The sequence below is a fragment of the Periplaneta americana genome, chromosome 1, assembly GCF_040183065.1.
Source record: "Periplaneta americana isolate PAMFEO1 chromosome 1, P.americana_PAMFEO1_priV1, whole genome shotgun sequence".
NCBI lineage: Eukaryota > Metazoa > Arthropoda > Insecta > Blattodea > Blattidae > Periplaneta > Periplaneta americana.
Genome location: NC_091117.1, coordinates 38,511,788 through 38,535,692, shown reverse-complemented (window position 1 = coordinate 38,535,692; position 23,905 = coordinate 38,511,788). Strand labels below are relative to the sequence as shown.

At 32.2% G+C, this 23,905-nt stretch overlaps 1 protein-coding gene across 3 annotated transcripts in view; it reads left to right on the top strand.

Moving 5' to 3' along the window:
- LOC138694624 (neural-cadherin-like) overlaps positions 1-23,905 on the top strand; it is a 1,043,497-nt gene that overhangs the window by 945,955 nt on the left and 73,637 nt on the right. For all 3 annotated transcript variants that reach the window (XM_069818545.1, XM_069818553.1, XM_069818562.1), the window contains 5 exons: positions 3,192-3,438; positions 8,637-8,853; positions 11,208-11,484; positions 16,369-16,838; positions 22,198-22,323. In XM_069818545.1, coding sequence (XP_069674646.1) covers positions 3,192-3,438; positions 8,637-8,853; positions 11,208-11,484; positions 16,369-16,838; positions 22,198-22,323 — 1,337 coding nt within the window. The remainder of the gene's footprint in view (positions 1-3,191; positions 3,439-8,636; positions 8,854-11,207; positions 11,485-16,368; positions 16,839-22,197; positions 22,324-23,905) is intronic.

Sequence of the window (23,905 nt, the reverse complement as noted above, 5' to 3'; positions counted from 1 at the left end):
TTATTATTATTATTAGGTTGATTGTTATTCATAGCTTATGTTATTCCGTTCTTTCGACATACTAAAGGCATACATCGACTCTAGAAATGTCAGATTTTTTCAAAATTTTTGTAAGTAGTCTAATATTTTTGCCTTATCTAGAAGCTAATTTCTTCTAGTTTCCAGAAATATGTAACTCGTACTTATTATATCAATAATTTCATAATTATTTGGACATTTATAATATAAGCGCATTATACTTTCTATACCTTACGTCATCTTCAGTGTCTGTTTTCTCCTATTTCACATTTTCCGACATTTATTATCCTTCTGACGGACGAAAAGTAGACTTCCAATTGGGAAAAAGGCTTCATTGAGGTACCAAATTAAAGCTTGAATATGTGACTATGTTGTAAACTAAAATTAATATTTTCTATCGGTTATAATTATTGTATCTCAAATAGCTATGTACAAATATACATATTTTTTTTTTCTAAAGTGCTTATATAATATGGTATATCTTTTGAATGGTTCACGATAAATAAATAATTTTAGAATATGTACGGGATCATTTTGGCGACTGAAGTTTTACCCTAGGTCAATTTGTAATGGAATTAGGTCGGTTCAAAATTGTATTAATTTAAAGATATATATATTTTGGGCCCCCAAATTCGATTTTCAAGTTCAAATTATATAAATTACATAGATTACTCCCAAGGATCATGTCACCAAAGTTCGAAAGACATTAAGGAAGAAATGGGGATTTTTATCCTAAGAGTCGATGTACTATAGCTACCTCAAATCTTACAGCAGATTGCATATATTTATCCTAATTACATTACCCTAATTCTTGTATAGACGTTACACTCAGATGGATTTCCTCACATCCCCTTTGTTTCGTAAAGCGAACAAATGCTTTGTTTTTGTCATCTGCATTTGTTTCTTATTTGCGCATTCTCTATTGTACAACTTTGATTTTATAATGTATTCCAATTCTACGAATTTTATTTAGCATACCTTTAGTTGTTAAGTGTTTTACGCCATTTTATATTGACATTTAAAAAATTGTATTCTTTTCTTGACTATTGCCAAAAAAGAAAACAACTCCACTGTCACGTTACAAGACATGACAATAAATTGAAACGCCATATTGGCATTAGATTAAATACCTAATCTCTACGACCAGCAACTAACGCTAATAAAAAAAAACAAAAGTTAGACAGCTGATTATTCGTGATCATTAATTCGTCATTATTCATATTTGCATTTAACACGAAAAAATAGAAATTTATTCCTCATATTTTTCTCTTCGACCGTACAGTTTAGAGTTATAAATAAATAATTTCCAGGCATAATGGCTCGGATATATTTATAACTCATTAAGTCAGGTCATAAACATTCATTATCAGATGTCGGTTCACGAGAAGTTATGCATTTGGTCGCAAAAAGTCGTGAGTTCAGAGTGCTGACTGTATTATATATTGCATCTAATATAATGTTAAATTTATTACATTTATTGTCCGCGCTCCCTCCTAAATTTCCATGTAGAGTGCCACAGAATTAATAAAGGTGATTCATTCAAATAGCCGTGATGCCTGCGTTCATCTAGGAAATGTTGTCCCGTGTTTGTTAACTGTACTACAAATCATTATAATCGCTACGAGAGGCTAGCTTACTATTTTTCTCATTAATTTTTACAGTAGTGTGCTCACGCATAATTTCATTGAATTACATTCGGGAGTCGGAATATTATTCTGTGTTATTATAATATTGTTACTATGTCTAGTTGTCTTACATTTTCACCATCTGTACTTCATTCATATAACGAAGGTAATTCATATAACGAAGAACTGTGAAGTGGATGACGCAACATCAACGAAAATTACGTCAGTTGCAGTTGAAGGATTGAGGAAGAAGCACATGTGTTCGTTTCGTCCATAGCATACTCTGTGCTCAGGTAACGAGGACTAAAAATGGAGCTTAAGCCGAGTTTCACAAACACACGAGGGCCAAAAAGATAACTTTACGAATGTGTGTCATACAATGTTTTTCTACGATAGTACAAATTTACATTAAATAAATATTTCGTGTTGGAGAGGTTATAGGATCACAAGGTATGGCCGTCTATACTCACAACCATTAAGAAATAAGTATCCATGGAATGACAGCCTGTTTTATTCATATTCACGATTTCATGGCCATCTAAACCGGTCGTATAATCTACAAAGCGGTTAGAAACAGTTGAATAATCAATCTTGTTACAATGAGTACTGCATATAAATTCAGAATAATAAGGGCTCTAAAATGTAAATATGAATGTTACATTTGTTACTTATTTGTGTTACGTGTAATATTTAAGTAATGAAAGGTCAAGGTGATGCATTAATTTCTACTGAATGAAGTTTGTGCATTGAATATTATATTTTCTTTGACGGTGAGTAAAATAAATAGGATAACTAGCAATGCCTAAAGTGATTACGTACTTTTTTACGCACTAGTGTTTTAAAGGCTCACTTTAGGCACTGATAACAGTGGGTGAAAAGCAACTTTATGCACTATCGTAAAAAACACCATTATTATGTATACTTTCGTCCTGGCAAAATAATTTGTCCAATTCAGCTTCTAAGTTGGTTTAAAATGTCTTTGTGGACAATAGAAAGAAAAGAGGACATTTAAATTGCCAATTACCGTAACATTTTTTTTAGTACTTCTGACACTATTATAGTAAATACTGTAGACTACATTCTCTATCAAATTTTGCAGGTACATTGACACATGCCCCACATCAGTTCCAAGTATCTATTATATATAAGTTTCTTTGTGCCCCGAATAATAGGTACTTTCATTGTTATCAAACTAAAAAAAAAAATAAACTATAAATTTTGAAGGCAATAACTACAAAACTAAAGACATACAAGAAAAATGTTGATTGGGGTTATTTCTCTACACTACATGTTACAATCTCATAAACCTATAATTAAATTTGTTTAAAATACAGTGTCCAAAAATACTAGAAAATAATAATTAAAAATCTGTTATTCAAAAACTAGAAAAACAATACTTTCAAATATTTCAATAATAACATCAATAAGAAAATAATATGAAATTTATAAAATAGGTAAAGAAGTTTGGAAAGTTACCAGAATGTCCCCTTAATCAATTTATTCTTTTATATTAATATTAAAACTAACCATTTTGATTTTGCAACGCAGCTGGCGGTCGGTTTGAAGTGGACGAGCGCTCTGGAGTGGTGCGTACACGAGGCACAGATCCCTTCCAGCTAGATATGGAGTATGTTCTGTACGTAAAAGCCGAGGATCAAAATGGACGCGTGGACGAACGCCGCTTCCAGTCCACGCCAGAGGAGAGGCTTTCAATCGTTGGAGGCAAGAGGGCACCACAGTTCTACATGCCTTCGTATGAAGCCGAGATTCCGGAAAATCAGAAGAAAGATTCAGAGTAAGATAAAATACAGTGTTGTATGTAGATTTTAATAATACATTACCAAAGTTAACGAAGAAATGGGTTTACATAATACTGGCTTCTTAAAGATGCAAGAAAGTTAATAGTTGCTTAAGATTCATTTGATGTAGGCTACAACAGGGACGGTCGCTTTCGGCTGTTGAAAAAAGTTTAGCGATGGTAGTACAATGTAGAAACGGCAAGACTAAACTCTCTAAGTATACCCAGTTCTTTTAACAATGTGTTGCTTATTATTGTAGTCGCAGGGAAAGAAGCAACGTTTGATAGCGTCGTAACGTAGTATATTTTTTATCTCCCATCCTCTCCCCTAATTCCTTAGCCAATGGGAACTGGATATACGTACACAAAGTGGACACGACGTAGCCACATAGTAGATATATTCCTTAACTTTCTTTCTACGCTTATATGCCTGCCCGTGCACCCACCTACCCTCTAGATGGCTGTCTGCCATCGGAGTGAGGGAAGGAGAATGCTGTCTAGTTGCAACGACCTGCTTTGGCTCTGTGCATTCCACGTGCTTTACTAGAAACGTCATAAGTTGCATCTGTCTCTGCGACCACAATAGCTATAAACATTGTTGACGTAATTTGTCCCATTATGTGTTATTACCAGGCTTCGAGAATTTGGACCCGATACAATCAGTTTACTGTGCATCCAGTATAGGTTGTTAACTCGCTGCAGGTAGATAGAGATGTGTTGAGGTAACAACGTTGCTATTTAGAGTAGAGTACGGTAGTATGGGGAAATACACATATGTACATTCTGAAAGTAAATATACATTACACAATAACAATGTCAAAAGAATGTGAAAAGCATTTATTCTCCTGTCTTTTATAAGCATTTGTGTTTAATTATACACAGTGTTAATGGTGGAAATAAGCAAGTAATTTTAATTTTTTCATTTATCCTATTGGTCGTCTTTAGGAAGTGCAGTTACAGTACCGAATTGCAATGTACTAAAAGATACATTCTCAGTGTCTCAAACGTAAATCTTTTTCGATTATCTGCCAAAGTTTGTACTGTAGAAAGCTGCGCTCTACGTCGCATGACGTGATAGGAGCAAAACGAAAAAGCCTAACATCATTGCAGTCTCTAAGAGACAGTCCTTTATTCTCGGGTGACTCTATGTCCAGTAATTTGCTGTTTATATTACACAATGTTCCATATCCGTTATTTTTACATAAAACTGATTTCCACTTGTTTTACACGTTCAGTAACCGGTGTACTTGATGCCTCATTAATTCTCTGCATCATTTTCTAAATTAATTTGAGGGCTTCCGGCATCTCTTGCTCTGACTTTTCTAACCGTGTAATAGTTTCAGACACAGTTTGTATGAAAACCAAATTATTCGTCAGAATCTTCAAATCCAGAGCGTTTTCCTTTGCGTATTTGTTGTCATTCATTCTACAGTACCCCCACCCACTGTACGCTTTACCACTATACTCAGTACGCCGTTATGAGGATTTCCCACTGAACTGCTCTATCGGGTCCGAAGTCTCGAAGCCTGGTTATTACTTTCATTTACATAATGTATTGCTTACAACAATAAAATAAAATTTTAATTGATGTTCTATTTGATTTCAGACACAGGAAAACGTTGTATTTGTGAGAGAATTTAAGTATATTTCGTGCCTTGTTAGCGCTGGAAAGGACACGTGTAGTATATTTCATAAATGTAATTCATAAAAAAATAATTTATTTTAAAAATATTATTATTATTATTATTATTATTATTATTATTATTATTATTATATTTTTCCTCTTTGTCTTGTTGGAAGATTTTCTAAATTGTATGACTTGAGGCTTTCCCGACATTTGATATGGAATAATTCTTTTCGGGTTCTCTGCCATCTTCTTCAGGGGATGAAGTGTCACTTCATTCCCTGAAGAAGATGGCAGAGTTAGTCATCAAAAGTTTGGAACCAAATATCCAACTCACCTGGCTGAGAACCCGAGAAGAATTTATTCCAGCTTCTAAATTGTTTGTTGGTTTCTACTGGGCCTACTTCCACATCCGGTAGACATCTGGTTCGGTTCCCGAATTTTACTAGTTTGTCATTATTAAAAATTACATTTCTGAGAGGAAAGACCTGTAAGATTTACGGTAATTAATTGTTTCTACGCTAGGTTAATTGATAAGAATAATAACTTGCAACATGTAATCTAACCGCGAGTGGAAATTGCCTGCAAATTTTGTCCAGAATCTCTCCTTTACAGACATAAAAATCTGAGACACGGAACTCCGAAAGTAATTTTTCTTAAAGTTCCATTGTTTTCGGCCGTTTTAGAATCCACGGACGGCGAGATTGTAATAAATTAACTAGCGAGGAAGCTGTTTAAAATGTATAATACTATAACTGTACAATACATTTACAATATATAACTTTTTTATGGACGTAAAATGATATTTTTTTTTTTTACATTGAATAACATTGGACACAAAATGTAACTCATGCTGGCGCGTAATATCGTTAAATATCAATAACTCAATATCTGTGAAAAGAGACCAACACAAACCAGTATGTAAATTAAGAACTATAGAAAGAGCTTCCAGCTCATATTATCGCAAATGTATACATATGTTTTACTGTAATATTTCATAAAATTAAAAAAAATGCTTATACCAATGCTTTACATAATGTTAATCAACGGTAACTTGGGAACCGGGGTTAGATTCAGTATTAATTTATTTATTTAGACGATTTTGTTCCAAATACTTATACTTACAGTCAAAAATATACTTTGCACGCTACAAATTTAGTAAATTAGTTACCGCTATCTTCAGTTTACACGTTTGCTCTCAAATGTAGTGCTACGTGAGTGTGAACTGCAATAACATTATCTCCATTTGCATGGATTAAGTGTTAGCTGCAAGAATACGTCTTTTATACTCCTCTCCTTTGTCTGAAGTCCTTGCAATTTCACAGAACAAAATGAGGATATGAATGAACGAAATCTCTTGTCCCACTTTCAGAAGTACAAGCAATTAGAGTGCAAATAAGATTGCTCTATTATACCAAATGGAAATGAGAAATGGTTTCGGTGCAGTAGCAAGTCGTCCAAAACGGCTGCATCTTAGAGCATTATTTTGAAGTTTATGACACATTTGATATCCAGAATTGCTGTCGTTCTGGGGATATACTACTTCATTAATTTTAAGACTAAAACGCTGCTTACTTAATTTCTTAATGAATTTACGTTTTAAGAGTAAATTTCTAATTAAGATAAAGACCTCAATCTGTTGAGATTTAAAAATAGTACCGCTAGAAAATATGTCATAATGAAGATTTATTATAATTTTATTGATTAATATAGCGTTAGTGTTTTATTTGTATCAGATCCTGTTATGATCTACACATATTCTTCATATAAATTTATTCTTACATATATTTTTCTATGTCGAAAAATATAAGAAGATATATAATGTTACCGTTAAAACCCGAAATCCGTCAAAACTAGTTTCAACCAGTAAAAACTAGTTTAAGCAAATGTAGGTAGATAGGAAGCGAGTTTTCGCAAGATCTAGAATCAGTGACAGGTTAGGTTTGGTTTGTTTAGGTTTTTGCTTAGTAAAAGCCTAAAAAAAAACTCTAAACAAACCAACATGTCATTGATTCTAGATCAGTGATGTCAACGAGAGCGCAAACGTGCCTCTTGCTGGACGTAAGAAGGTTCGTATCGGCAAAAACAAGAAAAAACACTTCGGTATTAGACGAGAATTCAGGAATTTAATTTGTTTCTAGAAATATGCTGTTCATATAATAAGTGTATTATTAAGTGTGTAACAGTTACATAGCAATTGATTTTATTAGGTAGGCCTGATTATCTAAAAACCGCTAAGATAAAAAAATATAGATCCTACTATGTTTGTTATTTGTTGCAAGCCTATTATTTCATTTTTCCGTATGCACAATGCCCTCTAATTTCTTTCACTTTTGTATTGGTAAGTTTAAAACAGAAAACAGTGTTTTTATACTAGTTGGATTATTAGATAATCATACAAAAATTAATTATATTCTAGCCTAGTTATCTGAAACTGTATAAGTTAACGAGAAGCTATGTTTATTAGTTATTGTAGCCTATTATTTTATAATTCATTCCATTTATTACAGACTACACTCTACAAGACATGTTATGATTTCTTGTTGTCTTGTATGAATGTAACACGTTATCTATTAATCTTCATTGAACATCATCAATCACCGTCTCTATTCATCTTTATAATATTCAATGTATATTATTTATTTTTAATACATTTTTATTGTTTTGATAGCTACCAAATCTTGTCGCAGAATATTCTTTTTTAAAATTTCATTATATATTTTTTAACATTAATTTGCATTTTGTTTTTTATTCATTTGAATTGATTAGGATGCCGATATTTTAAATCCAAGATTTGGACGACTATTATTTCGATGATATTCTCCTCTTTTAAAAACGGTTTAATTCATCTTGCAGTGATAGGCCAATAGAGTTCACTTTGCTCACCCCTTCTTATTCACTGCTGCTGTCTGCAGAATAAATTCATTGCAACCAGTGAGCGCTTGATCGCACGCAGGACCGTCTACGTGCTCTTGACCTTGACATCGCTGTTCTAGATATTACAAAAATTCGCTTTCTGTCTATCTATCTGCATTTTTAAAACTAGTTTTTACTAGTTGAAATTGGTTTTGTCGGATTTCGAGTTTTAACGGTAACATATCCTATTTATACGCGCAGTGTTGTGTGCACTGCCTGCTGGATCGCATCTTATCAGCGAATAGGGATTACAAAGAATGGACACTGAGCGAATTTTCTTACGCTCAAACTGGTTTGAAGGTCATTGAAATCAATTCTGCTACATCAAAGTTACCGACGCAAAGTGTCCATACTGTATAATTATATATACATTGATCTTATGGCTTGCGATCCAGCAGGCAGTGGTTGTGTGTCACGAAATAAAATACTGTAACATAATCTATTTTCATTTTTTTTTCTTTGGAACTAGAATTTCGTATTTATAATGAAAATGTCATATGGAATTAAATATTGTTCTATTTTACTTCTATCGATCAATTCAGTAGGTTCGTGTGTTCGTGTTGTAGATTTAAGAAAGATCTTTAATTTGAGTAATATAACTACTTTTCAGGAAAGGTTTTTGCTTTTATTAATAATAAATACTCTTTTCTTGCAGCATAATCTCAGTGAAGGCAAAGTCATTTGCAGACCGCGAAATAAGATACACCTTGAAGGCCCAAGGTCAAGGAGCTGGTACTTTCAACATTGGGCCAACGTCAGGGATAGTGAAGCTTGCCAAAGAGCTCGACTTTGAAGATCTCAGACAACCTCATGTCTACTCCCTCATTGTGACAGCCACCGAAGATTCTGGAGGATTTTCTACTTCAGTTGAGGTTTGCAATTTAAATAATTCTGTTTTACGTACATTCGTTGCTTAATATTTTATAAGGAATATAGTTGGCCAAATCTATAGTGACCAATTTATAAGAAAGGAAATGGAATAGAATATAATAGAAATAGAAAGGACTGCATAATTATTTAAGGAGGAACTAGTTTATTGAGTTGTCTACTGCTATAAAATATTTTCCAACGTAATTGAAAATGAATTATATAGATAACTTACTATAAAGACATCTTAAGTTAACAGAATGGATTTAGGAAGGGTAGATCATGTTGTGATGGCTATTTCACAATGAAAATTTTAATTAAAAAAAAAAACATCGAAAATTAAACAAAGAAACGCACATTGCATTTGTGGATTTTAAGAAAGCTTTTGATCTTGTAAATCTAAATAAGTTATTAAATGTATTCTTTAATTGATCCGAAATAAGTATAGAGGAACCCCATATGTCTAGAAAACTAAACTTTTCGGGAGATACAAAAAACATCTCAGGTCCTAGATTTGTGCTCAAATTATTTTTTTCTTGACACTTTAGCTAAAATGAATGTTGATGGGAATATGTGGGGTTGCAGTAGGTCTTCATAATATCATGAGTATATATGTTTAGAATACGAAATCATATATAACTCAGTTTCATAAAAAAGATGGACAGATGGGTTTCTCAATATTGTAATTCTTATCAGTTACGACAACAAATTTCAGAAAATGATTTACAAAGAACATCATGTAATTTGAAATTCATATCTGAGAAATATTCTAAGGACATACTATCTGAATAACTTTCTGTGGTAAGAACACAGTACCTTGCAAATTTTTTTAGATAATAAAATTATAGAAAGAGTAAATCAATTTAATTTTCTTGACTTCAGATTATCACTTTTAACAGAAGTAGATGTTTTATACAAGATTACAGAATTTAATAAGTATGTGGGCATAATAAGCAGTGTAATGAAACCTTCGTTGGTCCAAAGAAATACTCACACCCTTTTATACAGGACATTAGCACGACCTGTGAGCGAAACATGAACCCTACGAAAATGTAATGAAAGCAGAATTACAACTATTGGGATGAGGCTCTTGCGTCGAACAGCAGGTTATACCAAGTAAAGTAGGACCATATAAGAAATTATGAAATTTTAGAAGAGCCGAAAATGATGTCCATGACAGAGTACATTCATCGAGATCAACAAAACTGGTGTCAAAGGCTACATTATTTTATATTACTTGTCGCCATTGAAACAGAATATTAAAAATCTATATTTGACCTACTGTAACCTACTAGAGATTCTGTTCTCTTTGTACATCGTAGGATACCTTGTTTCTGTTACGAGAGAAGAATAAATTTTATAAAAAAGTGTATTTTTATTATGGTAATAAACAAATTTATGCATAGGGCTTACATCTTATTTGTGGTGTCATTTTTTTTTTTTTTTTTACAGTTTTGTAATTCCGATACGAGCCTATCACTCTTGCTGAGAATCTTTCCACTCTTGTAATAAGTTGCATTTTACACACAAGTTACATAAATACCATTTTGTGATTTTGAAAAGTGTATACCGTAGGTGCAGAGGATGTTTTTTTTTTATTTCTTGGCAAGATAATTTTGTATTTATAAATCTAAAGATACACTTTATCCAAAATGATGATGTTTGATGTACTTATCATGTATTTACTAAAATATAGTTATTTAAGGGTAAGGCATGAATATTAGGATAGTATTTCATTTACATTGTAGCCAAAATATTCATGTCTTACCTTTATAAAACTATATTTCAGTAAATACAGATAAGTACAACAAACAAAACAAACCCCTTTAATAAATTATTATTGGAAGTAGCTGAGATAATGAAAAGAGGAGATCTAGACTGGCTACTTCCCAGTACTGGCGAAGTTAACATTTTTGAGGTTGGAATTACTCTTGTCTTCCGATGAAATGAATGAGGAGTATGGGAAATGCTACTCGTAAATTACCGGTACTAAACCTGTTTCACTGATCGACAACTGAGCATTACAGGTCAGAGAAAGTAGAATACTATTATTAATGACAGAGATTACCTTCTCATTTTTGTTGCTCTCAATCCTTGAAAAAAATTGTCTTATAAAAATGTTTATCAGCAATTGAAAACTTTCGTTTAAACCTTTTCACTTAATTGCTTGTTTCCTTTAATTAGAGAAATTCTTTTGCTTAAAGTTATATGCCGAGATTTAAAGGTAAATAAAATCACTATAAATGTGGCAATTCTTATATTTATAATAAAAGCTTAGGATCTATATTTACTCATCAAAAGACGTTAACTTTTCTACTGAAGATTGTATGTTAATAACATTTGTACATTTATTTTCCAGCTCACTATCCGTGTAACAGATGTAAACGACAATGCACCCAAATTTGAGCTGCCAGATTACCAAGCCCACAATGTTGATGAAGACATACCTCTTGGGACGTCGATTCTGAAGGTGAAAGCTACAGATTCTGATTCTGGATCAAATGCAGAGATAGAGTACCTGGTATCTGATGATCACTTCAGTGTGGACTCAAGCGGCATCATAACCAACAACAAACAACTTGATGCTGACAACAACAACGCGTATTATGAATTTGTAGTCACAGCAAAGGATAAAGGTACTTAGAATCAAGTTTCAGTTTCGGTAGTATTGAATTGTCCTCTTTTAATTAACTATAATTATCATTTTTAATATACACAGTACAGTACATATAAAAATTAGGAGTGACAACATTGTATCTAATTATTGTATAAAATACTATATCTTAATCCAACATTATACTTAGCTTAGGTCTCTAAATATTTCTTTTTAAATTATTCTCTAGTTTTCTTTTTAAAGTTAGCTTGGCATTTAATTTCTTTGATCTCATCAGGAAGATCAATAAAGTATTTTGATGCTTGGTAAGAAAAAAAATAAAAACCATATTTAACTCTCGACACTTACCTGAGGTCCTTTCTGACCCCACACCATATTTTATTGTTAATATCTACATCCATATACTCCGAAACATTGCAGTAACCTAGATATGCTATACTTGGTTATTTTAGTTTCCTTTACAATTAAAATTATTATTTCGTAATTATATATTGATTAATTTTTTCATGTTTATTGCTTGGGTTCGTGGATGGCGCAGCTATAGAACACGTCTTTATTTCTAGTTAGAATTATTTTGCAGTGATAGTGTTTTGTTGTAAAAAAGTGAGTATGTACTTTGAAAAGTGAACAAATGAAACAAATTCAGCATAAACTGTCATTTAGGCTATGGGTAAAATGTTGTAGTTTCAAGAGTAATTATTAATATTTGTAAAATTAGCTTCTTGTTTTTTTATACTACAGCAGGTGGTGAGACTATAGTACATTATGCAACGAGCCTATAATGGTAGTAATTAAGACGCGAGTATGTTTATGAAACGAGCGTCTTAATTACCATTATAGGCAAGTTTCATACGACTTTTTATACTCGACCATATTTCTAACTTGAAATTATTCATAAGTATTCATGTCATTCTTATCTGACTGGGGAGCGGAACTGACCTTGTGCAATATCTCATAGACGCGACAGACGCGCAGATGTGCGCAGACGCGAAAGTATTGATTTTTCCCGAGAAACAAATGTCATTGACCTTGATATAATCTAGAGAGTAAAATAAACATTAATCTTGATATAACCTTGAAATTGATTTAGACATTGAAAAACGAGATGACAAATTGAATTTATTTGAATATTATTTACAATTAACGCTTATTATTATAGTAACAGAACATAACCTTCTGCGACAGTATTGGATTTCCAGCCTCCGTGACGTTTTGCTAGTTGTCTTTCGATTGCATATCCGAGAATAATCGATACTTGCGCTTTCATATTAATACAATGGTGTTTTCTGATTGGTGGAACACCTGAACTTTAATGAATAGGTGTACTTTAATGAGGTCCATTAAAGGGCTGCTACCAGGTGTATAATTACTACGTTTCGGCATGGTCGAGCATAAAATTAATAAATTAATTGTTTAAACATAATAATTAACACTTGATACAATAACAATTTCCTTTTTGTGTTATATTTCAAGGAAAGTGAATGTGTTCTCTGATAACTGAAAAAATAAAAACACAGATACAGATTAAATAGTTTGCCATTAAACTAATTAAATTAATTAATTCATTAATTGTTTAAACATAGTGAATAATTCTAGGTGCAATACAAACTTTCAATTTGCTTATACTGTATATAAAAATGCATTAAGCTATAAAATATCCTAATTATTAACAGCAAATATTCTTGAGGTAAAAATGACCTTAGATAAATAGTATGAAATTCTAGAGCAAGTAAGTTGCGAGAATTAATAGAAACTGGAGTGCTATATAATAATCATAGCTTTTAGAATACTACATGTCAGTAAATTTATTTGGCACTACGTGTGTTAAACAGAGACTACAATGTTTACATCAAATTCCGTGGCATGGAGTTGTTTATCAGAGTCATATATTCTTCCTACCTTTGTTCCATTTTGTGTACTTTATCCCTAAATAACATAATTAATATGCATTATCTGATTAATGTGTGGTCTATAATTTATTGTACAGTTGATTCTATTCTCCTCATAAATATTCAACATAGTTAACAGGCTTCCTAAATTTAATGAGGACTTAAATAAAAGATTCACACTTTAATGGAAGCAAATATTTCATATAGCTGACGAATAATAAAGTTGATAAATTAATCAATCACCTCACATAACACTGAATCTGTATAACACTCATGCTAGACATTCATTGTCTATAGTCATATTGTGTGCAATATGTAGCTGTGAAAATGTACACTCTTTGACAGCTATAAAAATACTACCGGTACTATCATATTTTTAGCCCAGTTATATTTGAATTACCGTATGTAAATTATATGTAAGAACATTGTTTTTGTATATATGCTCACATACTCAACTTATGCCGAGAACTTACTATTACTGGTAGGACCATGCAATATCAGTAATTCAACATATCACAAACTGTTAATGCAAAACTGCATTAAATGTAAGCAGTTAACATTATTTATTTATTCAAATTAAGAAAGACAATGCTGAAACTGTCTATTTTCCTGTTTCAAACATCTGTTGCATTTGTTCAGGAAGTGACACGTCATTTGGTGTAGTTCCCATTGAGAAATGGAAGCGGTATTTATTGGACAATATTTTTTAGTTCTTGCAAGATATGTGGATTATTTTTGTACATCTGTCTTTTAGAATTCACCAGAAATGAAAGTCAAGGAAAAGCAAAATCATTTCCTTTCTAACAAGATTCTGTGACAGAACATACAGCCCAGTATTCTATGGATGAAATTCAAAGAATATTCGAGGATAGAATATCATTCTCGATCTAACCTCTTGTAATTTTTATCTCTGGGGAACCGTAGAACACCAAATGTGCAAAAAATAATCCACATACCCTGAAACAACTGAAAAACAGCATTTGAAGAGACATTGCTTTTATTTCTCAAATACAGCAAGTGATGCATCACTTCTTAAACAGGTGCACGAAAAAATATTTGGAACAAGAAAGCAGAGCGTTTCAGCATCTTTTTCCTTCGTTTGGTTGAATAAATGAATTTTTAAGTGCTTTTATTAAATAGTAATATTTTATATTAACAATTTTTGGTGTGTTGTTGATATTGCACAGTATATTACTGATGGCAAGATATCTGCATAAGCATAGTCGTGAACCACTTGCTGACAGCCGGGTTGTCACGTTGTGGTTTTCCTTACAGTCTATTTATAGAGTGCTTAACTTTACGAGCAGCACCATTGAGGAAAGGATTTGGTAATAAAATCGCCCATTTTAACCTGGTTCCATCTTTCTACCCATCCCCACTTGACACGAATATTGGTAACACAGCTGAAACTTATTTCAGAACATTTTCCACCCAATTTATTCCTTACTTCAATTCATTACTGTTTCATATTTGATTAACTTATAGGTAGAGTTGGAACAAACAAACCCATACAAGGTCATTGTGTTACCACCATAGTTTTATTTTGATGTGGGCGAGAAGTATTGAATTAATGAAAGTTACTTATGAATAATCTTGAAACAATAATAATATGAATAATTGATTAAATGGCGATCTTACTCGTGTTAATTATGTAATCATGTGTGGCTTACAGCTGTTTCGATGTTACTTGACACCATCCTCAGAGCCTACTAGATTTTGGCGCTATCTCAACTTTGCTGCCTGTTGCTTGGGTGCATTCGTGTGATGAAGAGTTGTGTCAAATAGTGTGTGTTCAAAATATACAGAAAACCAACCACCACCACCACACACATACACAACACATCTAATCACCCCACACAACACAAACATACTGCATTCAGGACAATGGTACACAATTACTCAACATACTCATGAGCCAACAACACTACAATGAAGAAGTGAACACAATAAAATACATAGCACAAGAAAATGGTTACAATCCAAACATAATAGACAACATCATAAGGAAGACAAAACAAAAACTCAACAAACACAAAAAGACAACACAAACACAAGAACACAAGAAATACATCACACTAACATACGAAAACAAAAACACACACAAAATCGCATCCTCATTCAGAAAACAGAAATACAACATAGCATACAGAACAGAAAACACACTACAAAGACATCTCAATACACAAACAACATAAACAAATAAATACAACCACAAAGGCGTATACAAACCCACATGCAATAGTTGCGACAGTTTCTACATTGGACAGACAGGCAGATCATTCCAAACTCGATACAAAGAACACATTAAAGCAATAACCAGAGGACACAATACATCTACATATGCCGAACACATAACTAATGCTAACCACACATACAATAACATAAATACAGACATGGAAATCCTATACATACAACCCAAAAACCAAAAACTCAACACATTAGAACAATATGAAATATACAGACACACTAAAACACACCCTAATCAAATTCTCAACACAGAGATCAATTTCAGAACACACACACTATTTGACACAACTCTTCATCACTCGAATGCACCCACACAAGAGGCAGCGAAGTTGAGATAGTGCCGAGATCTAGTAGGCTCTGAGGATGGTATCAAGTAACACCGGAACAGCTTAAATAATTAACACGAGTAAGATCCCCATTTAATCAATTATTTATATTCAAGTGTTAAAAGTAGTGTACGAAATATTCAACATGGAATAATAATATTAGTGTCATAAGTCAAGAATATTAAGTTGTAGAAACGTTTTGGCCCTGTTACTTAACATTCTCTTTTATATCTCATAGTTACCAATGCCAAATGATATTTATCAATGCTGGTAAAACATAAAGGAATTATATTTTGCCCTTAGGCAGAAAACTATGAATGAATTAACGTTAATTCATAGCAGATTTTATAGGTTACGTTCATGATTGTTCAGGGCACTCACGAGAAAATGTAATTTCTGTTTAATTAATATTTAGATGTCTTAATTAATGATTTTTCTGTTTAGGAGAGCCGTCAAAAACTGGCACAGCAACAGTACGTATTTACACGAAGAATAAAAATGATGAAGAACCGAAATTTTCACAGCAAGTATACACTCCAAATGTCGACGAAAACGCAGGCCCAAATACATTGGTGACAACAGTGGTAGCGTCTGATAAAGATGGTGACAACGTCAGGTTTGGTTTTGTGGGTGGCGGAACATCATCTGGTCAGTTCGTAATTGAAGAAATCACTGGAGTAATTCGACTTCACGGGAAGGCGATATCTTTGGACAGAGACAAGTACGAGCTGAACGTAACTGCCATGGACGATGGAGCATGCTGTGTGAATGGCGATGCAACAATCCACACAAGCACTGCTGTTGTGGTAGTTTTCATCACGGACGTCAATGACAACAAGCCAGTGTTCAAGGACTGTGGAACGTACTATCCCAAAGTAGAGGAAGGTGCTCCTAATGGAAGTCCAGTCATCAAGGTATGAAAGCAAGTCGTCTCTAATGCCTTAACTGATAGCTGTAATGTCATCATAAATATGTACATCTATTGTAGAGGAAAGCTATTAAGGCTGATTGGGAAACAATCGTTTATAAGTTAGATTTTAAGGAAACACAATTTTGCAATTAAATCAGTGGCGTATACGTAAAGGGTTTGGGCTACCGCTGACCCTATTATTACACAAAATATATCTAACAATTACTTTAATTTTAATTACTATGGTAAAACTAATAATACAAAATTATTACATTATGTTATATTATAAACTTTTTCTTTTGTAATAGCCCCGGTAGCCCGCAAAATACGCCCCTGAATTAAATTAGCATCTTTCCTAGAGTAAATGTGAAACAAGATGTACGTACTACGATATACTTAAATATTCGAATCTCATAGATGTTGAGTTAAAGAAATTACTTAGAATTTAGATTGTATTCAGGTAAAAATGAAACATTACATTAATTTTCATCTTTGCAGTAGGTACATGATGACTGTGATACTTGAAGTGGAATGTGATTTTTTTTTTTAAGTACTAGTAGTGTCACTTCATTATTCATTATCTTTATTGAAAAATTAAAGTTCTGACTCATTTTTACCCTTCAAAGAGGTAAGTTAAAGAATTTGTGTAGTTAATAAAGGGCAATTTTCCATCTATGTAATTAAGATAACCACTGCATCAGGAGTGAGAAAATAAGAAATGATAGTCATTGTTACATATACTATATTGAATATAATATTAATTTTCACTGAAAGTTGCTTGTTTGAACAAGAAATAAAAATCTGGCAATATTGGGGATTAATTTTCAAATATTCCTTAAGGACAGAGGGTTACGAACGCATAAAAAAATTATGGCAAAACAAGCAGTAACACTTTTGACAACATCTACCACAAGATTTATGATAGCCATACATAAATTTTACCATTCAATCTTAAGAATGCTAAATTGAATGGCTTACAGTTCACTTAATTTAGATTATTAATTTGTCCTTTACAATTTGTTTAATTGTTGCAACAAATCGAAAATATATTTAAACATAATATCACATAGGTACATTTTCCTGGTAAACTAATGATGCCATTGGTCCTAAATTTTTATCAGATCTTGCATATTGCCTTTTGATAGTGAAACTCAGTTTTATTTTTATAACTCGAAAATTAAGTTATTTTCATAATTGTATACATACGATACTGTGAAAATTGTTTTTCCCAAACTCTAATGTTTTTAAATATCACAAAACCGACAGATCTTTCTCAGATTAAGTAAAAAGTGAGTTTCTTATAGCTGCATGTATATGTAAGAACTGATAAATCCTTAGGACCAATGAGATCATTAGTTCACCAGGAATTTGTACCTATGTGATCTTATGTTTCAGTGTATTTTCGATTTGTTGCAACAATTAAACAAATTATTTAGGACAGATGAATCATCTAAATTAAGTGAACTGCATGTCATTCAATTCAGCTTTCTTTCGAAATTCAGTGATAAAATTTATGTGACTATCATAAATATTGTAGTAAATATCGTCAAAATTGTCACTGCATGTTTTACTATAATTTTTGTATGCGTTCATAGCCGGCTACCCTTAATAGAAGAAGAATTAAATGCATATTATTGGGAAATATTGAAGGTAAAGTGCTTTTGTTAAAACCACACACATTTGAAGGAATTATAAAAGTTATCTATACTAATAATAATTCTGTAGCCGAAAGTTTTCTGGTAATTTTCGATTTTCCAAAAATAATTGGTCCTAACACATATAATTAACCGCCCTGAAACCAAAAATCGCTTTTTTCACATTTTTGTTTGTATGTATGTATGTATGTATGTCTGTCTGTCTGTCTGTCTGGATGTTTGTTACCTTTTCACATGATAATGGCTGAACCGATTTATATGAAAATTGGAATATAAATTAAGTTCGTTGTAACTTAGAATTTAGGCTATATGGCATTCAAAATATTTTATTTAAAAGGCGGGTTATAAGGGGGCTTGAATTAAATAAATCGAAATATCTCCCTTATTATTAATTTTCATGAAAAATGTTACATAACAAAAGTTTCTTTAAAAATAATTTCCGATAAGTTTTATTCCACGTAAAATTTTGATATGACTGATATTTAATGAGATAAATGAGTTTCAAAATTACAATAACAATGCCATCTAAGGTGGTGTAATGAAATAAAAAACAAATGACTTCGTCTATAAGGGGCCTTGGACAACAACAATCGAAAGCTATGAAACATACGGTAGCCTACAGAGAATGTTTCTGTGTTTGTGTGAAGTAATATCGGAAGCTAATTAACCGAATTGTATAATTAATTATTAATTCACCATTGGAAAGTGTAGTTTCTCTAGATGGACATAATGCTATAATGTTATTACAGTAACTTCTGAGTGAATCGAGGACAGGTAAGATTAAAATAGCTTCTTATGCACAGAAAACTTGATAGGCATTCTTTTCCTATATTTCCTAAAATAATTTGTATGACCAAATGAGTGGTCTCTGGATCAAAATGATCGCATTTTAATTTTTTAATACAATTTAAATTAAGTAACATAATAAATGATTTATCCTTCTATCAAACACGAATGTTCCCTGGATCAAATGTCCTATTTTAATTATGTAATTACTTTATATTTATTTCTAACGGGTGCAGCGGAGCGCACGGGTACGGCTAGTGAAGAAATAAATTCTTTCTTATAAAGATTATTAACCATACATATTCCTTTTCCTTTTAAATTATTAAACTTAAGCTTTGTATTCAAGTGGTTGGATAATGTGTCACCAGTTGTAGGAATAATAAAAAATCATGCAAATCTAATCTTTCAGGTAAAGCTTCCTGTAAAGCAGATTTGAATCATTTTTCCCTTTAAATTATTCAATAAAAATCATATCTCGATTTCTATTTCCAGAAATAGATAAAATCCATAACTATTCATTTTTCCAAAAACATACACAGCAATGTAACCAAGACGACAACATGCTTATGACCACTTCAGTGTTGATTGTTACACTTCATACTGACAGAAACGTTGTGAATGAATTTAAGAATACTTTCTGCGGTATTCTTTTCACTGTGAGATTGTCTTTCAGTGAGTGTGTAAATATTATATTTTGTCACAGTCTTTTAGGGATTTTTTTTCTCTTTTTTAATTGAAGACCTGAATTGACAAACACCCCATTCCAAAATTTACCGAATTTGACTTTTTACCTGGCAAATGTTGTGTTTTGCATAGGCTATCATCCTGTGAAAAAGAATACCCCAAGTCTGATATGATTTTGAATTATACAAATATTTATTTCAGTACTCTTATATTGTAAACCTATGTACAGTAACTTCTTGCTTACTATGTTCTTGCATAGGATTTCACGAGCTCTTTCTCTTAAATTTTGAAAGAACATGAACCATTTTGGTGTATTATTAACCACAAGTTTTAAAATGATCTTGCATTTGGAAATGCTTTACTACCAGTAATTATTATTTCGGATTCATTTCTGAATACACAGTCTGTGTTTAATTTAATGTTAGGGTCCTTTCATAAACTCTTCTTTCAATTTTTACTCTAATTGCAGTGTAAATAAATTTAAAGTATTGGTTACATGCTATTTATATCTGAACTTGTTTTTTATTAATGTAATAAAAAAATAAGGAAAGTAGACTTCCTCATAGGCCTATCACTCTTATTTATTATTAGAAATGGTTCAAAGATATGGAACACAAGTATTTGCATTCTATATTTGTAGAAGTTTCATTTTTCAAAAGAAAATCAATGATTCAATGAACTTGTAATCATATTTATATGCTTAAAGTATTCTTTGTCCTTTGTGGTAACTCAGAAATGGTGAGAAGATTTCTAAAATACAGTGGCGGCTCGTGACAAAATATTATGTGTGTTCACAATTTTGTGGTTCCAAAATCGAAGAATATTTGAAATCGTACGTTCAGTCTAATATGAAATGTCATGATTCCAATGTTTCACTATCGAAAAAAACCGTATATAAATTCAAAACAACATGTAATAATAATAATAATAATAATAATAATAATAATAATAATAATAATAATAATAATAATAATAATGAAACTCAGTCTTTTTATTTCCAATTTTTCTTGGTAAGCCAGTTTACCCAGTTCTTTACTGTTCAAAATTGCTTGAACAGAGTTCATTGTTTACGTTTGTTAAAAATGAATACATACCACAGTCTCGTTATTTACAAACGCGTGTGTTCAGTAATATATTTTGATTCACAACACACTGATACACTATTGCCTATACCAGTACTGTAATCCCACTCCCATAGATTACTATAAATACATGCCAGTAAATATTATTCTTAAATGTTATACACCACCATACAGATACTTAAATTCATACCACCACCACAGTCAACCAGCACGTGTTTGAAAGCCAAACTATGCTATTATGCCGACACTGAAGTATACTAATTCACAAACTACACTCTCATAGCAGCACTGTACACACATCCAAGTAAGTAAACGTTCCTACAGTCAGATGCTGACATCTACAGGCTATTAAATTTCCTCCTCGAGATATAGCACGTGAACGATAGGCATCGATGGACCTGACATCTGTAGGATAGATACTCATCATATTCACTTAACGCTTTGTGCTCTTGATGAGTCATAAGCGGCCAGCTAAAGACAATTTTCTCCCACTCATGCGTGAAATTCCTGTAACCATCTCGAAAATAGCACGACTTGTACTGAAGGGATGTTGCCAAGTTTACATAAGAAGTTGATGCAAGATGCGGGAAATTTAAAATACTCGACTCTGATATTATACATCCCCACTACGTCAATACGGTATCAAATAATAAAACTAGTCGTGCATTAATGGAAACAAGGTGTTCACGTGCTCTTGTGCTCTCATTGACGCACCGCCACTGCTAAAATAAAATAATTATTATTGTAAATTGGGGTTAAAATCTCTCTGAGAGATTATATAATAATACATATTATGTAGGCTTAATAATACATATTAGGTATTTTAGTCCAAGCATTCATATGAAATACAGGGACAAAGAGATTATTTTGTTAACATTCGTTATCTCTAAAATCTGAACCAAAATCTTTACTTTTTTCACTTAATTCCCTGAATTTCTATAAAATTTATCAGCCTCGGTAGCAATTTTCTGTTAATATATAATTTAGTCATACTATAGCCTATTTGATAGCTCCTATTAAATGATATTTACGAAATATGTAGTTATGTACGAAATTTTACTTTTCATTGTTTATAGCATGCAGAGAACGCTAAATTTTCAATGAAATATTTAGATTTGAATGAATTACACACTAATATTTTGTTAAATTTCATTAGGTACATGCAACTGATGAAGACAAAGGTGTGAATGGCCAGGTGAAGTACTCGATTGTGCAGCAGCCAAACCAGAAAGGCACTAAATTTACCGTTGATGAAGAAACAGGAGAAGTTTCAACGAATAAAGTAAGCCTGAAAAAAAAGTAATGGTAATTTTTTGTAACATTGCCACTAAATCTTTATCTCTCTGTTTCCCAAATAAGTGCGAGACATTACAGTTGTTAACAGTACATTTTGTCTGCTGTCCAGCTCTGTAATTGGAAGTTCTATAAAATAAAACACCATATAGATAAATCTGCTGCATAAAGGCAAAGATCATACTGAAAGGTAAGATGTTGTAACCAATTCCTAAATAGTGAAATCCTCCTAGACGAATTATTAATGAATTATTGGTTAAGTCAGTCAAGTAGATTTGGCAATTTTTAATGACCTCTTACAAGTATGGTACTCTCTTCGTCCTTCGTCCTTGTGTTCATGTGAAGGCGAAGGTAAGATGAACCTTCGAAACATGAATTCGTATATAATTTAACAGCAATGCAAAAAGTCAAAGTCTTACGTACCTCTTTTGAATAATCAACCATTTTTATTCTTTATTCTGAACAGTAGGCTACTATTCAACCAGTCTAGACTCGGCATCTATCCCAAATTACTAAGACTGGAAAAGTTACACATATTATTGGCTAAAACTTCTTGCCTTACCAACTTTCTAATCCAGCGCTGAATCTAATGTCATTCTCATGGGGTTACAAGTTAAACCTCGTTACATCTCCGATAACTTTATCAGTAGAACCAAAGTGGCCTACTCAGGACAAATTGAATTTTCACAAAACCAAGGAAGCCTCTCTAATCTCCCAGTGGAAATTTCTCAACAGTTATTTCAAATCTAATTATCCAGAAGGAGGATTGTAACAAAAATCTTATTACTGTCAATAGTTCATACAAGAAAATCTTTAACAAATTAATACAACTTCATTCCAACAATTCAACAGCTACCCTAAACAAAAGAAATCAGATATTAAATCTAAATCTACTGTAAATACTGCTATTAATCTCTTAGGCCACCTCTATTAGAAGTAGAATTGTCTGGTTTGAATATGTGGGCTGTTCTTTGTTAGAAGCCTTGGAAGCATGGTGCAAAAATGCTCTGGATTGGGTTTTGAAGTTGGGAATAGACTGATCATTACATTAATTACTGTTTTTTGGATGATGAAATTGTTTTCGTCCAGAAGGAGAAAGATATGGAGTATACATATGTTGAGGAATATTAATGAAGAATATCTGAAAAATATTTAATATAAATTTCCTCAAGATGGAATATATCTGCGTATGTAAGGAAACATCAAATCTCAAAATAGGAACTGAAAGAATAAAAAATAGCAGGACTTTGGGTCAGTCGTATGTTCAACAGGTACATAAATTATGAAAAAGTTATAGAAACAGAATTGCACAGAGAATAAATGCAATAAGAAAAGCACATGGTTTAATTTGGAATAAAAATATGCCCCAAGAAGTTAAGAAAATGATAATTCACAGCATAGTTTAGAACATAATGCTATATGGGGCTGAAATGAGGCCAATGACTATAAAAATACAAGACAGAATTTATAAATGTGGAACCAGATTTTATGAGAAGATGTTTACAACCAACAAGAGAATATGAGCTAGTATGGGAAGAAATTGAATTTTAATTTATTGAAATTGAAATTAC